Source organism: Camelus bactrianus, chromosome 3 (assembly GCF_048773025.1).
Source record: "Camelus bactrianus isolate YW-2024 breed Bactrian camel chromosome 3, ASM4877302v1, whole genome shotgun sequence".
In the NCBI taxonomy this organism is placed as follows: Eukaryota; Metazoa; Chordata; class Mammalia; order Artiodactyla; family Camelidae; genus Camelus; species Camelus bactrianus.
In genome coordinates, this window is record NC_133541.1 from 115,767,502 (window position 1) to 115,784,542 (window position 17,041).

General features: G+C 42.3%; 1 protein-coding gene across 1 annotated transcript; it reads right to left on the reverse strand.

Moving 5' to 3' along the window:
• Window positions 1-11,063: 11,063 nt before the first annotated feature.
• On the reverse strand, window positions 11,064-16,843 carry FAM200C (family with sequence similarity 200 member C). The gene is made up of 2 exons (XM_010950302.3): window positions 16,395-16,843; window positions 11,064-13,520 (listed from the first exon to the last, which is right to left on the reverse strand). Exon 2 carries the CDS (start codon window positions 13,469-13,471, stop codon window positions 11,687-11,689), a length of 1,785 nt encoding a protein of 594 aa, XP_010948604.2. The 5' UTR covers window positions 13,472-13,520; window positions 16,395-16,843; the 3' UTR covers window positions 11,064-11,686.
• Between the last annotated feature and the right edge of the window lie 198 nt (window positions 16,844-17,041).

Consider the following 17,041-nt stretch of genomic DNA (forward strand, 5'->3'; position numbering starts at 1 on the left):
ATAGGTGGACTGCAAGGGAAGCTCTGCAGACTTACAAACATGTGAAATACACCATTTATTTTTTGACATGGCTGCTGTATCTCCAATAACCTATCCTGGGAATGTTTATAAGGGTATTCATTGCAAGTGTTGGAACTAATGAAAGACTGGAAACAATATAAATGCCAAGGAACTGGGGACCAATTAAATAAATCATTATACACCCATACATAGAGGCAGAGCTGTATGTACTATTATGAAATTATCTCCAACGTATGTTGTTTGCTGAAAAAAATGAGGAGCAGAACAATGTGTATAGTTTGCTGCCATTCAAGTTAAAAAAGAGGTGAGGAAAACACACAGACACACATGGATGCGTGAGCTTAATCTATCTCTAGAAGGAGATATAACAATTGTTAACACCAGAAGTTGTCTCTGGAGAAGGGAACTGGAAAACAGAAGTAAGAAGACGACTTATTTTTTCACTTATGAATTTTGGAACAGTTTGGGTTTTAAAACCATGGAAATCTATTATTTAGTCAACAGCCCTCCCCTCAATAAAATAAAAAAGAAGGAAATGCTGTGTTGCAGTTCTTGGAAATCCTTCCTTCGTTCCAATGGATGAGCTAGATCTGGGGAAGTGGCAGAGAGTTTAAAGAGTAATAATAAACTCCCGACAATGATATACTTTCTTTAAAACAAAAAGGTTTCCAAGAGAAGTCTATTGCAGTCTTCCAAGTTTGGGATGAGTCTCCTCCCCACTGTATAGCCGAGGGAACTGAGGCGCGGAAGCAAGGCTGTCTTCCCCGGATTACACAGTGAGTGAGTGAGGGGCAGAGTTGGGATGCGAGTCAGATGTCACCCGGGCATAAGTTCCTCCATTTCTAGCAGGGCAGAGGGCCTCAACAAGCAGCGCAGGTCTTCGTGGGAAGGAGAAGAGCCAGAGAGTTCTGAAAGCCTCTTCTGGCCTAGGGTTTCAGGAGAATTAAAGGTCTGAGCCAGCTACAGTCCCAGCACAAATAAAGTCAGACCAAAATAGACACCACTTATATTCAACAGAAATGACCCAGAAAAATCCAATTAGTTTCCAGATGTGATTTGAAGGGCCTCAGTTGGAGAGACTTCATCTTGAAATCTTACACAAAAAGCTTTTGGTGAGGTTTCTCAACTCAGTATGTGGATCAGAAATGAGCAGACATTTGATTTGAGGGAGACCTAAGAAAGTCTAGAGGCTTCTGCTTTGTAGAATCAAGCTTAGAAACAGTAGATGAGTGAGTATAGAAACCAAAGCTTTGCCACGCTTGCAAGTGTCATTTTGGGAGAGAATATGAGAAATACAGGGTCTGTCCCTGCCTTTTGAGAAGAAAAGCAGAAACCCCAGACTGAGAAAATGAGGCATGACGAAGCTGTATAAATGAGATTTAGCCAGGGGCTAGAAAGAAATGCCTTATCTTCTACTAGACTTCTACTTCTTTTAAATAACACTCAGAAGACACTTAGCTCTACATGCCTACTCAACTTAATTTATTATGGGTATGATAAAAATTAAAAACATTAAAGCAGACAAAAATGTGTCTAATGTGCTACTGCTTATGAAGAAAAAAGGTTACGCACACAGACACACAGACACACAGACACACATTTGTATGTAACCACTCTTTAAAGACACAGAGTGTGGTAGTGGTGGCTGCCTTTTGGGAGAACTGTGGAGCTGAGAGATGGGGTGGGAGGTGCAGCCTTCACTGCACACTGTCTCAATTTACCATATGCCTGTATTACATGTTAAAAATAAACACTCTTAAAAGCTCAGTGGGAAAAACATACCTTTATAATGGAGAGACTTGGTGGCCACTCTGTTAACCAAGTAAGGAAATTTAACATTACCAAGGGCATAACAACCCAACATTATCTGATGTAGCCAGAGTTTTAACCTAAATATAATTTAGCCTTCACATCTAACCTCTGATTAGCAGAAAGCATAGGGAATAGAGATGCTAGTTAAATGACCCAGGAGGAAACAGTCAATTCAGAGAGTGAGACATTCTTCTAAATGTTAATATCATAAAAATATTAAAAGGTGGCTCAAAAAATGAGGAATAAAAGATATTTTGGGGGAAACTGGAAGAACTTTGAATATGGTCTGAGTATTAGATAAAATTAGGGAATTATTGTTCATTTTCTTATGTGTGAATAGTGGTTTTGTAGTTATGTAGGATAATGTCTTTATTAGGAGATGCATGAAGAGACATGATGTTGGGAACTTACTTTAAAATGGCTCAGGAAACACACACAAACATCCACATGTGAACACCGTCACCCCTGAGCCCCCACCCCAGACACACCCACACTCGCACACACTCTCACACACAGTTGGTTATTAAGTTATAGTCTTAGCTTCCAATTCAGCTGTGTGATGTCAAAGTGAGAACCAGTGGCGGTCAGGTGATGGATGGGGTATTGGACCAGGTTGAAATTACAGAGAGTCTATAGGTCTGTGAACCCAGGGGTTTTAGCTCCAGTTCTTGAATGTGTAATTGGAATAAACATACTCGATTACTGGCAGAATCCCCAGCTTGGCTCTCTGATCCAGGCAGTGAGGGCTGTTTTGGTTAAAAGTGCCAAGTAGAAGTCCCTAGAGATTCCCTTCCTCACCAATGTAATAAACCAAACGCAATACCTCATTGCTAGAAGAAGTTTCAGAGATTAGTGCCCCCATCATAGGCTTAATATCTATCACATCCCCATTTAAATTCACCTGCTTTTCCTGTGAGTAAGGTTGTTAGGTCTGGAGAGTGACTGTGGATTACTGTAAACTTAAACAGCTAATGACTCCAACTGCGGATGCTGTGCCAGATGTGGTGTCTCTGTGAGAGAGAATCAGCAGAACACTTGTTACGGGGTTATGCCATGTACCATCAGAGATGTGGTAAATGCTCCCTGCCTACTGCCCCATATCAGTTTGCAGTGAACACCACACCTGGGTCTTAATCACCTTGCAGAACCAAGAGATCACCTTCCCGTCCTGCTGTACAGCGACCTGTTTAACATCTCTGATAATCCAATCTGCAGAGATCTTGATCATGACATTTCACAAGACATCAAACTTGTCCACTTCACTGATGACATACAGATGAGATCTGATAAGAAGACAGTAGCAAGGACTTCAGATGGTTTAGTAAAAGGGCATGTCAGAAAGTAGGAGACAAACCTCATAAAAATTCAGGGACTCATCCATCTTGGTGAAGTTTCTGATGTGCGACGGTCTGGAGCATGTTACAGTAATCCATTCCTTTTTAAAAAAAAATTCACCTTTTTTACATTGAAATATATTTGATATATAACATTGTCAATTTCAGGTGTACAACATGTTGATTTGATAACATTTATAAACTGTAATGTAAGTCCCATGGTAGTGATAGTGACGGTTATCATGTCACATAATTTGTCATTTCTTTTTTGTAGTGGGAATAATTAAGGTCTTGTTCCTTAACAAATTTGATAATTATAATACGGTACCATTGTCCATCACAGTAGTCCTTTCAAGGTGGAAGACAAGTTGCGGTGCCCTGCATCACTTGCTGCTACAACAGAGGCACAGTGCTTGATGGGCCTTGTGGCTTTTGAAGGCAACATATAGCACGTTGGAGTGTCACTCTGACGCGTGACACTGCCAGTTCTGAGTGGAGCCCAGAGCGCCAAAAGGGCCTGCAGCAAGTCCATGCTGTAGTGGTGGACTGAAGCCCCAGCAGATCCCATGACACTTGAATGTGACAAATAAGAGATTCTGTATGGGGTCTTTGGCAAATGCCAGTAGGAGTTTCAAAGCATAGATGTCTGGGATTTTGGAACAAATCCACACCCTCTTTGGAAGATAACTATTCTCCTTCTGAGAAATAGCTCCTGGTCTGCTACTGTGGTCCACCAGTCAGAGTGAGAACTTTGCCCTGTCAAAGCTGAGCACCTCACCATGGGGTTGGGTGCTCTGCAGTCCAGCAGGCCATACATTGGAGTGTGCACACCAGCAATGTCTCATGAAGCAGAAATGGTATGTATGAAGGACAGAGGTCAAGCAGGCCTGGAAGGCACAGGCAATTTACCTGAGTAGGTGTTTATTTGGCCCAATTACAATACCAGCTGGTTGCTACTGAAACTCCTGCAGCATTACAGTCCCACTCAGGTATGTCTCTGAGAGATCCTAATGAAGGGACATCTCCCCAGGGAGCAGGATTTTGAGCAGGACATTTGGTAGACTGCTACATCTAAACTGAGCACTCTCCAAAAGTATGGATCTAAACTCTTGTATTCAAGGGCAGTTACTAATGGTTTGATGGAGAGTGAGGGTCTTGGAAAGAACAGATCGAGAAGACAAGGGACAAGGAGGTCTGGCGGTGAGACGTGTAGATGGACTTCACAGAATAGGTGGAGAACTGAAGATAATTGTGCTCAAGGTAAATGCTCACCAAAGGACTCTGTGCAATGAAGAGAATGTACTTTGCAGACATGCAACTACGGGGAACATAGTTAAGCAGAGCCCTGGCTGCTGCCCTCTGACACTCACCACTGCACCTGGGCCGGCTCACACTTCCCACGGGCTGCTCCCAGCAAATGACTTGAGTGGCAGGGACCCTAAGGCAGGCCTATTCCTGGGACATTTGGGTCTCTTGTGACAGCTGAATTTGGCTTGAGGACCTCCCGATGGCCTTGCTGAACCTAAGCTAATAAGAAAGCTCTCAGTAATCAGGAGGACAAGATGTACTTGGCAGCTATTAGTCAGCCTCTTTCCCCGTCATCCCAGTGACTGCCCGGTGGGCCCGTGTACAAGGATGGCCGTATTGGCAAGGATGGAGGCTCAACAACATGGACTTCCCTCCAAAAGACAGACCCACTGGGCGCCTGACCTGCCAACCGCCGAGACCAACACTTAGCCCCTGATATGGGCACTTGGTGGCAGTTGTATTACAATAGGCCCTTTCCTGACACGGAAGGGGCAGCCGTTCACTCACACTGGAAAAGACACGTTGCCTGGATGTGGCTTTGTCTTTAGCACTTCTGCCAGCCCCAGTGACTGTCGTGGAAGCCTGCACCGCGCTCACCTTACCATGCAGTAGCAAAGGGGCGCGCATCAGTCTGCTTGGACTGCCGTGAGGACATGCATAGACTGGGTGGCTTGGACACCAGGAACTTCTCAGCGCTGGAGGCCAGTAAGTCCAAGGTCAAGGTGAGCAAGGTAGGTTTAATTCTGAGGCCTCATTTCTTGGCTTGTAGGAGGCTGCCATCTTTGTGTGTGTTCACATGACCCCTTCTTTGTACATCAGAGAGAGAGCAAGCCTTTCGTGAAGGCATTAATCCTACTGGGCCAGACTCTCACCCTCATGACTTCATCTAAACCTTATTACCTCCCCAAAGCCACATCTTCAAACAATCACACACTGGGGGTTAGTGTTCACCATATGAATTTGGGGGTAGACACAGACATTCAGTTCCTAACAGAGCGTGGCAACAGACTGACGCCTGTGGCATTTATTGGCCTTGTCATGGACTTCATCACTCAAAAGCGCCTGGTCTGTTAGAATGCCAGAATGATTAAGACTCACTTACTTGCAACTGGGAGAAAATAACCTAAAAGATAAGGTTCTGCCTTACAGGATGCAATATATGCTTTGAATTGATAACCAATGAATATGCTTTTCCCCACCATGCCAGAATGCATTGGTCCAGGAATCAAGGGATGGGCACCTAGTAATTCACAGAATTTTTGCTTCCTGTTGCCGCAACTGCGACCGATAGTTTGGAAGTCTTGGCTCCCAAGGGAAGAATGCTTTCACCGAGACGTAACAATGTCTTTCCTGCGCTGGAAGCTGAGACGCTGGTGTCCGTTTTCTGCCTGTGCTGTGAGGGCCAATGCCAGTGGGCCTGAAACCGGCCTGGTCACAACACGGCGCATCTGATGGCTGCTGCTGCTTTGTGTGTCTGAGGAGTTTCAGGGTGGCGTGTGTCCACCTGTCGTCATTGTCTGCTGCAACAGTGAGATGGATGATTTATACCTGGAGACCTCTTCTGTACCCCCCAACCCCCATCAACGCCACAAAGAACTTGGCTGTTGGGGTGAGTTTTTAGGCAACAGAATAATTAATGGGACAAATAACTAAATTTGAGAAGAAAGTCTCAAATTACTAAATTTGAGACTTTGTGTCTCCTCAAAAGCATCTTTATTTGTACAGAGGACAGTTACACCTTAAGAGAACCACAAAGCTATGTTTATTGTACAGAAATTCAGTTATGGATAGAGGATGCTGGATAGCCAAAGGGGTAGACTGGGCTGGTTATTAAGCGGTTGTCTTTCAGCTTCACACCCACCCTTCTCTGCTTCCTGTAATCTGCTTTGTCAGGCTGGGCTGGGACCCCACAAAGTTCATTTCTTTATCACCCAGCTTTCTGTTAGGCTCTGCAAATGAGGGATGCAAGAGACAGCAGAAATCCAGAGGAAGGACCAGGACTTGCTCCTTCCTCTTTTGCTTCCTACTGTCGCCAGTATTGCCTCTACTGTGGTTCTTCACCCTGGCGTTGAGAGTTAGTTCAGTTGGTTTTTCAGTTTCTTCATATTTCCAGAGCCAGCCTTGTCACGCATGCTCAGAGATGGCAGCACCGGCAGGCTGGGACCCATTCTTTAGATCTTTAAGTGCCTAAGAAATACCAGGCAGGCAGGCCACTTCCCCAGAGAGCCGAGTCTCCCTTCCAAGGGACCCCTCATCCAGTTTTGCACCTTTTGACAGTGCCAGCCCCCTTCCTTGTTCATCTAGCCCTAGTGATGCCGGCTGCTCCGTGCATTTACTATCCCTGTGACGCCTCCACACCCCCTTTTGCCTTTCAACTTCTCCAATACCTGGTCAGTGATTCCTTTTTGTAGATTCTTTTTGTTTAAAAATTGGTATGGTTTCTGTTCTTATTGGACCCTGTTTGCTACGTGGATACCTATACATTTATATAAACAGCTATAGCAGAATGTTAATTTTTGAATCCAGAAAATAGTCCTCTGAGTGTTCATTGTACCCCTCTTCCAACTTGTTGGTATGAGACCCTGCATAGTAAAGCACTGGGGATAAAGGCCTCCTGAAAATGTGGATAAATATTAGTACCAGGACAAAAAGGTTAACCTGATAAAGGATGAAAGTCTCCAAAATTATAGGTTAGGCTTTCTGTTAGTAGAAGGAAACGATACATAAGACCCGTGATTGTTCCTGAAATCAAGTTGATGCCATCACAAAAAACTCAAAACAAAAAAATAAACAACAAAAGTCTCCTTTTCTGTTTATATCTATGAAAGTTTCTTTCTACTTATGTCAGGGCCACCAAAATTCCAAAATTAAGCGAATGAAATATGGCCTCTGTGGGAAAAAAAAATAAAAAAGGTTCTTTAGGAAAAACTTGTCTGTTTTATCTTGTAGGGGAGAAAACTGAGGCTCAGGACACGTTCAGTCCTGCTCTCCAGCCTCCACAAGCGTTGTCCAGAATCACATAGTAAAAGGAATGGAGTCAGAACTTTCTCATTAGCCATTCATAATCGTGGAATAAGACTGGAAACGAAGCGTATGAAGTGGGTCTCTTGGTGGCATGTGACAGGAAGCTGCAAAAGAGGGATTTGTTAGCTCATAAAACTGAAAAGTAAAAAAGTATGACTGTATTTAGGTGCTGAAGCAGTGTTGTAAGGAATCTGTCTCTCTCCTTGTCTTGGCTTTGCCTCTGCTGGCTTCGCATCTGCTGGCTTCACCCTCTGGCAGCAAAGCTGATCAATGGAAACTCCAGACTCCCATCCTGCTAGTTTAGCAAGTATCTTCCCCATTAATCCCAGCAGAAGTCCTGGAGCTGACTCTGATTAGCTGGGGTGGGGGTGGGGGCATGCAGACTGACAGTGGGGTAAGGACAGTTCCTTAAAGAAAAACAAGCGTGCTATTGAAAGAACTGAGTGAATGAATGAATCCGTGCTGAGCAGGCCAAAATAAGGGCTGGCAGGTCGTCAGATCTCTTGATGCCTATATGCTGAGGGCAGTACAGTTCAACCTGCTAGTCAATAGCTGAGCTAGGACTGGAATCCATTTCTGAATTAGAGTAAGACTTAGAGCAAGGCTGTAAAACAGAAGGGAAATAACCTTAGGTTCTAGGGAGATATTCTCAGAAGATAAAGTACAAAATACGATGACTTTGACAGTTGCCTTATACTGCTGATTATATTAAGGTAGACTTTGAAAGCTTCCAACCTGACTTTTCTAAATGCTTAGCAGATATTAAAGCCAAGCTTACAGTATTTTGATATAATTTAGTGCTAAAGACTATACTATAAATATCCAGACCCTATTTTTTTTTCAAACTGAGATATAATTCACATCATAGAATTCACCCTTTAAAACTGTATGTCTATTTGGTTTTGATTCCCATTGGATCATGTCTGAAAAGCTGACCTATCTACCTGCTTCAAGTGGCTTTTGGTGGCTTAGGAAAGCAGCCAAGATGTCAAAAATCCACGTGCTCAAGTCAACTTCAGGCAAAAACCCTTTATAGCTTCTCTTTCCCACTGTTTCCCAATGATTTCTTGCAGGCTGGTAGTTACTGGCTCCATCAGAGCTGTCACCAATTTTGTGCCAGTAGTGGCTCAAGTGGGGCATTTTTAATTCGAGCTACTAATCCCTTTTCTAGAGATACTTAAAATCAGGCATTTGGCAAAATCTGTAATGAGAGTTGTTTGCTTTCAACCAATCATGCACTGAGAGTGACATCTGCTGGCCATGAAGATTTATGCTTTCTTGACTCCCTTTTGCAATTTATCAATGACCTTAATTATATTGTGAAAATGTAAGAAAGACAATGGTCTCTTCCGTGGGAGAAAAAGAAACCAAAACATAGAACTTACGTGAGCCAGTATGTGTACCACTGTGGGAGATTCTTTAAAATAAAAAAAAAAATCTAAGTGCCTCTTCTTTTTAGCAGACACTGCAGTCTCTTTCATTTGATCAGGGGAAAAAAATTGTTGTAAAATTTGAAAATGAATTAAAAGTTCATTTAGCTATTTCCTTTAAAGTGTCCTTTGGTGGTGCAGCCATTGTGGAAAACAGTATGGTGATTCCTTAAAAAAACTAGGAATAGACTTACCATATGACCCAGTAATCGCACTCCTGGGCATATATCCAGAAGGAACCCTAATTCAAAAAGATACCTGCGCCCCAATGTTCATAGCAGCACTATTTACAATAGCCAAGACATGGAAACAACCTAATGTCCATCAACAGATGACTGGATAAAGAAGTTGTGGTATATTTATACAATGGAATACTATTTAGCCATAAAAAACAACATAATGCCATTTGCAGCAACATGCATGTCCCTGGGGAATGTCATTCTAAGTGAAGTAAGCCAGAAAGAGAAAGAAAAATACCATATGATATCACTCATATGTGGAATCTAAAAAAAAAAGACAAATGAACTTAAATATAAAACAGAAACAGACTCACAGACATAGAATACAAACTTGTGGTTGCCAGAGGGGAGAGGGGTAGGAAGGGACAAATTGGGAGTTATATATAGAATAGATAAACAAGTTTATACTGTATAGCACAGGGAAATATATTCAAGATTGTCTAGTAGCTCACGGGGAAAAAGAATATGAAAATGAATATATGTATATTCATGTATGACTGAAAAACTGTGCTGTATGCCAGAAATTGACACAGCATTGTAAGCCGACTGTAACTCAATTTAAAAAAGTGTCCTTTGGGTTTCTGTTTCAGAGCAGAAATGAATGAATTTAGTGTAGGAGGAAGTTCTAGTGGACCTAACAAAAGACTGGCTATCAAAGGTCACTTGCTTGTGGCGTTTCATCCTAGTCTTGTGCTTGTATGGTTAGGTCCCAGGCTTCATACATGCCCTGCTCCCATCCCTGCTTTCTTCCTGTCTTTTTATATGCATACATAGTAAAGTTTATACATACTCTTCCAGATTTATTCCTGTATTAGTTTTGGAAATCTCCCCCTGCTCTTGATGTTAGATTATAATAGGAAAAATTAGGACTGACATTTTCTCACTATATTTTTAAAGAAAAGAAGGTATGCATTTATATTTATTGATAAAGCATTTTGATGGAAAGTGATAAAGTTTAGTTTTGTGTAGGAAATAGAAACTTCAATCTGTGTACTCAAGTGGCATCTAAATCTGATAGTCAGGTTCCACTCCCCTTCAAGTTTAAAATTTTTTTTTCACTATTATGAAAGTGCTGTGATTACCCACCTTATAAATAAACTTTATGGGCACTCATGATTCTTTCTATGTGATGAATTCCTAGAGGGAAAAATCCTCAGTCAAAGGGCTATGAATAATCAATAGAGGACCTAAAATTAGTACTGTCATAACAAAAAATGCAAGTCGTAGGAGGGGAGATGGATGTTTTATAAATTCGATCCTTTTATCTAGAGGCATCAATATATAACTTCTAAAGCTGATAAATCAAAACTGGCGTAAGTGTTTGGTATAACACAGTACTTAGCAACATGGGTGGAACCATAACAAGTTGAAGCAGAAACGGTTAAGGTAATTGGGCAGGAAGGGGGCTGCAGCTTTTCATTACAGGACTCTTTTCTTTCCCAGCCTTAAGCATACAGTACTTTTGATATAAAAATTTATTTAAATTTAAGAACATATCTAGCTAAATTATCATCCAGAAAAGTGTATTAACTTAGATAACCATGTGGAACTTTTTGGTGGCCCTGAATCACTATGGTGACTTCAGGTCAGTTTTTCATTATCGATATTCTGGCCCATTCAAACTTTTGAACTATCTTAGAAACATACATATAGCGTAAGATGTAAAATAAGCGAGGAAACTGAGGTAAAGGGAAAAATAAGTGTAGGAAAAATAAGATTTAAGAAGACCAAAGAGTCCATCAGAACCACCTGGAAAGCTGGTTAAGAATGAAGATCCTTGGTCCCGTCCCGGACCTGCTAAATCAGAATCTCTTGAATAGGGCTCTGGGATCTCCTCTTAAGCAGCCCTGATGAGCTGGAGTCGGGATGTAATTTAAAAGAAGACAAAGAGCGACTACCAGGATATTAGGATGTTTATTAGTGTCACGGAATTTAGAGCACGGGAGCTAGAGGAATGGACGCTGTGAGACTAACTCCAAAGAATACATTTAAAAATAAATCTTATATAAACTTGAATCGTCCCTTCTCTCACTACAGTACTTCATAGCCCGCTTCTTATTTCATTAACCTCCCCAAACCACCCTCCAGGAGACGGGAGGGCTCGGTCTGTCATTTCATCCTTTGACTTTTACTCTTAACGTAATGATGCACATTCTGGGAAGTCTTCTCTTTTTCTCTTGGCTCTATTTGTAAGCAGCCTATTGTACCATGTAGTGTGGATTTTCTAGTGCTTGGGTGTCTTTTTTTATGTATCACATCAACAGGTTAAACAGACACTTAGAAGAATCCTATGTATCAACCAGGCAGTGGTACTTAATCTTTTCCACTGCTTGTGTTCTTATTCTCAAAACATATTTTCACATGCCTCATGTGAAAATTAAAAGTTAAAGATGCTGAATTTTTAAAACATAGAATTTGGTATATCATAAATATAAAAGGAAAGAGAAAGAATTACAGCTTAATTTTACAACGGAATTATGAATATATTAAAAATTATACATTTAAAAAGTCTATCCGCTTACAGTGACTTCTGCTGTAGCTGTAGTTTTTGCTCAATGATGTCTGAGAAGCGAGGAACCTTTTTTGAAATAGCCACACGGATGTCATCACTCACATTCAGGCAGCTTCTAGACTTAGTTTTAAAATGTAGAAGTGATGAGAATCCCAACTCACAAAGATATGTAGTTGCAAAGGGTGTAAGGATTTCTAGAGCTGTCTTTGCCAGGCTTGGAAACACCGTGAACTGAGCACACCAGAAATCCTCAAGTTTCATTGTCTCAAATTCCATTAGGATCTGGCCACTAGCTCGTAACTCAGCAAGATCATTTTTCATTAAATAACCATCATCGACAAAATCCAGATTAAAAAGAAATGGATCCAGTATCCACTTGCTTGCCTCATCAAGATCTCCAACAGAAAAATATCCGTGGAAGAAGCTGCTCAGCTGCTGGAGGTGCAGGGCTATTTCCGCTGCAATGCGTAACGCTTCACCGTCTGAGACGATGATTTCTTCAAGAAAAGGGAAGTTGGTAAAATTTCTTTTCTCAATTCGCTTTAGCCAAAATGGAAACTTCCTAACAAAAGCAGATAACTTCTCCCGAGCTGATACTGTGTTCATCCCAGTCCTCTGCATAGACGCACTAAGTTCATTTAGGTGTTTGAATAAATCTGCTAGGTACGCTAGGTGGATTTTAAACTCTTTATTTTCAAAGCCATCAACTAAATTGCTGCTTTGGTGGTGAAGAAACTGATTGATTTCTTCATACATCTCAAAAATATGAGTAAGTATCTGGCCTCGGGAAAGCCACCTCATTTCGGTATGGAACAGGAGAACACTATACTCTATTCCAATTTCTTCAAAAAAAGCCTGGAACAGGCGGTGATTCGGAGCTCGGCCTTTGATAAAATTGATCACCCTCACCACAGTAGAAAGAGCATCCGTCAGCTTTGTAGGCAGCGTCTTCGTGACAAGCTCATGAGGGTTCAACAAGCAATGTGTGACCACGACATGAGGGACTTCTTTTTTCACACAGGCAACAAATTCTGAATTTTCTCCTAGCATAGAAGAGGCGCCGTCAGTACAAACAGAGCCACATACGTCGAGCGCTATCTTATGCTTCAAAAAGAAGTCTCTGAATAGATTGAACACGTCTTTTCCTTTCACTGTTAACTGCAGTGGTTCACAGAACAGGAATTCTTCTACGATCTCTCTTTCTTTTATGTATCGCACAAATGCCATTAGCTGACTGCAGTCATCCATGTCCGTTGTCTCAGCAAGCTGAATCCCCACCTTAAGAGGACTGGCTTTGATATCTTCTAGAACTTGCTGTAAGATATCCCGGCTCATTTCGTCAATTCTAGAATGGATCACATCATCTGATAAGGGTACCTGCTGAAGCTTCTTTTGTGCATCTGGTCCCAAAACTATTTGTGCTATCTCCAGCGCACAAGGTTTCACTAACTTTTCAGCTATTGTATGCGGATTCTTCTCCTTGGCACATAAATACGCAAACTGATAGGATGCTTGTAATAAGGCGTCCTCCTGAGATGCGGCTCCAAATGCTTTCAAGGTTTCACTCTGATCAGACGGTGCTGGCATATGTTTCAGGCTGTTGAGATCATGCCCACCTACGCCACCATGCTGTCGGTTAAAATGGTCTGACAGTTTTGATGGTCGGAGGTCAGCATTTGAAAATACGGAGTTACACAATACACACTGTGGGCGCTGAGTTCCATCGGCTTCCGTTGTACAGGTGAACCAGTAACGAACATAGTCATCATCCCATTTGCGTTTCTTCGACATGGCACCCCAAAATTCTCAGGTAGCTTTCCAGAGATGTCGTAGATTTTTGCTTTGGGAGTAAAATACAACCCAGGCATTAAAAACTAGTGGCTCACCGAATTAAAACAAAGCCTCATCATATACCATCCTGTCATCTGTGTACGTGTCAAGAAATATCCTGTAACAAGTCAGTTCGGAGCAAGCCATGATGGCATGACAGTCCAACTTAAATCTAAGAAACTCAGCTAAAGCCCTGGAATAAATGCCTTGCCAGTAGGGTGTATATGGGAGACTCGGGCTTATGCAAATTGTGAATACCCATAAGTACTCTCCTGGTGAACTGCAGTTACGCCTTAATTTGTTTTCAGTGATGTGTGTTCCAAACAAGTATATTTTGTATCCCCGGAAAGGGCATCTCACTACCACCCCCTCCTTCCGTTTGTGCCAAGGATGTAGGCACACCCCCAGTTATGAACTAGTGAATAGAGGAGGGAGTAATTCACTAAATACTCCAAGGAAGGAAAGGTTTGGACAAGGTGGCTAGTTCTTTTTAATCATTAAGGATTAAACAGGTCTGTAAAACTATTTGCTCCTTGAGTGGCTTTGACTCCAACTCAAGGAGAGGATTTCAAACAGGTCTGACTAAGCCACCCTTGACAGAGAAGTGGGAATCAGTCCGTGATTCCCACTGTCCATATAGAAAAGCAAAACAAGTTGATCACTGAGACTTCCGAGAAATTTCTCTAATAGAAGGAAACCCTTGATTACGGTAGGGCAGGATGTAGAAGGCAGTGGTCCTCCAGTTTAGTAAACAGAGGAATTGTCTCAGTCTCTGGCTAAAATGCACATTTCTGGGCCCCACCCCCAGAGATTCTGATGCCCCAGCTCTGGGGCAGAGGTCCAAACTCTGCAGTCTAAATAAGCATTTTAGGTAATTCTTATGAACAGTACATAGGACAGTCATCTTTAAGGGACGCCCATCACAGTCGCTGGGAACCCCTTTGGAATTATACGTGTCAATGTACCACCTTAGAACTAATAGATTATCACGTCCAGAAGTAGGACAAAAGAGGACAAAAACTAAATAAAGTCGTCCAGGTGGCTGTGATACACAATCTAGTAAGTAGACAGATTGAGAGGAATGAAACACATCGGCAGGCTTATCCCTAGCTTGCCCATATTCTGCATCGCTAAGTAAACAGTCCAAATGCTTTAACAGGCATCTACAATTTCTGAGTTGATGACAACTTCCTGTGAAAGCTGAGGGACCTAAAAAGAAAGCCTTTTTTTTCTTTTTCTCCCTTCTGAGCAATCAGCAAAGGTATAATCCACAGGTAGGCTCAAACATACCTTAGAAAACAATTTTATATCCCAGAGAAGTAAGTGATCCCCCACATTTCCAAAGTTCTGTGCCACAGAATGTGGCTGAAATAATGTAGCAGGGCTACATCTAAATCCAAATGTCCACACTGGCCATTAAAAAAAAAAATCACAGTAAGTAAGCCAAGAATATTTATTTAAGGCACTGCTTTCTAGTGCCTCTGCCAAGAATAACTAGCTCTAAAATGTACTTCGGTGTAACTAGTAAGTTGATTTGCCATATGGTTCTTATTAGCCAGTTTAAACTGAAAGATGTCTGCCTATCAATAAAGACAATTGGAAGTTTAGAGTTATCTTAAGGTTTTTTTTGTCAAGTGATGGGACTATGGGCCAACTGTGTTTAGAATCTCTCCTGATAAGAATAAAATTATGACATCAGCATGAAAAATGCTAACCTTTCTGTATTCTGTTATGTATGTTTTGGGGGGCAGAAGGAGTGAAGGAAAAAGCTTTCCTTCAGTCTCATTAGAAATTCTTACAGGACCAGTTAAGAGCCCATTCCTATCCACTCAATGCTACTCAAGTATATTTTAATTGAAATTTACCTGTTTGGAACAAAAGAATTTTTAGACAAATTCATTTATCATATCCTTTTCCATCTCCCTCAAAAAGGGAGAATAGGTAGCAAGAATTTTCAAGATCCTCAAAGATGAACTTACTGCCCAAAAGACTTTCTTGTGTTTTAGAATCTCACAATTTTCACTTGTTCCTTTGTGGTATTTAGCAATCACAATATCGTAAAATATGTAAACATTAAAAAAGCATCATCTTATTAAGGAATTATTATTACTTGAAACAGTGTGATAATGGTATGGTTGTGTTAAAAAAAATAGGTCCTCATTTATTAGAGATACAGTCTGAATTACTTAAAAGTGAAAAGATGTCTGGGATTCCCTTTGAAATGCTGTACTTCAGCACACAGATAAACACACAGAAAATGAGGTGGAGATAAGACTGGCCTTGAGTTGTTAACTGTTGAAGCTGGATGATTGAACACACCGTTACACCATTCTCACTCTACATGTGCTGCAAACTTTCCATAATAAACAGTAAAATAAACAAAAACGATTATCTTATTAAGACAGACCTAATTCGTTTTTAGAATGATTCTCTTGAGTTTGTTGAGACGAAGATGCAGAATGAAAGACCAGATGTAACAGAGTAAAAAACGTTTTGCAAATTCAGAAAGGGTAGATATGAAACTATCACAATTGAGAGAAAAACCAGTCGGTTACAAGTGAACATTCACATGACAGAAATATTTGGGGAAGACTACAACATCTATTTCAGCAGTGATAGCATCAAAATGCAGCTGTAAACCTAAAACTCCAAACCAAACACAGTCCAACTTGTACCTGGCCACCGCCTAGCCAGTCCATGGTAGGTGCGGGTGTCCGGGAGGCAGAGGATTTAACCATTACATTTTACAGTTAAAAGCAACAGCCAGGAGAAAAGGGACGGGAATGCACTAGCTGGGCAAACGCCTGGGATCCTGGCTTTGCACTCAGAAGCTGGGACCTATCCAAGCTTCAGTTCCTCAACTGAGGATGACAATAGTACCTACCTTACAGGGTTGTTGGGAGGTTTAACTGTGAGCATGCATGTAAAGAACACCAGCTCGTAACGGGTAGGGCCTGTTGGTGTATGATTAAGGACGGAGCGTTTAGAAGGCGGCCCGGGCGAGCTGAGGCCGCCGGCGGCGCGGGAAGAAGACTCGGCTCGGTCTCCGCCCGCCGACTCCGAGCCGGAGCCGGAGCCGCAGGCCCCAGGGATGCTCGGGCTTCCTTTGGGCGCCCGCTTCAGGCTCCGGTTCGCTCTCCGCTCAGGCTGGGGCCCTGCCTCCGGGCGCTGGAACTGGTCTAGGCGGCGGTTCCTGGGATCTAACCCCGGAGCAGGAACCTGCGGACCGCGGGGAAACAGAAGCGGCCGCAGCGCCCTCCGCTCCAGCCGCGCCAGGACTCCATCCGGGTTCTCCGGGTGCCTTCCCGCCCGCAGCCTGGGCGAGGCGGAGCCCGGCACGCAGGCGCACTAGCGAACGGCCGAGCGCTCTGCCGGCTTGAGTAAGGAGCATGCGCACTCGCCCTCGCTTCAGCTTGTGTACGTGGAGCTAGGACTTCTTAGCTTATTGTGTCTGCCAGGAAGGATGAATCGTAGAATCTCAGGAGTGGAATGTCTACATAGTTCTACTTTTTAACATTCAAAGCAATGGAA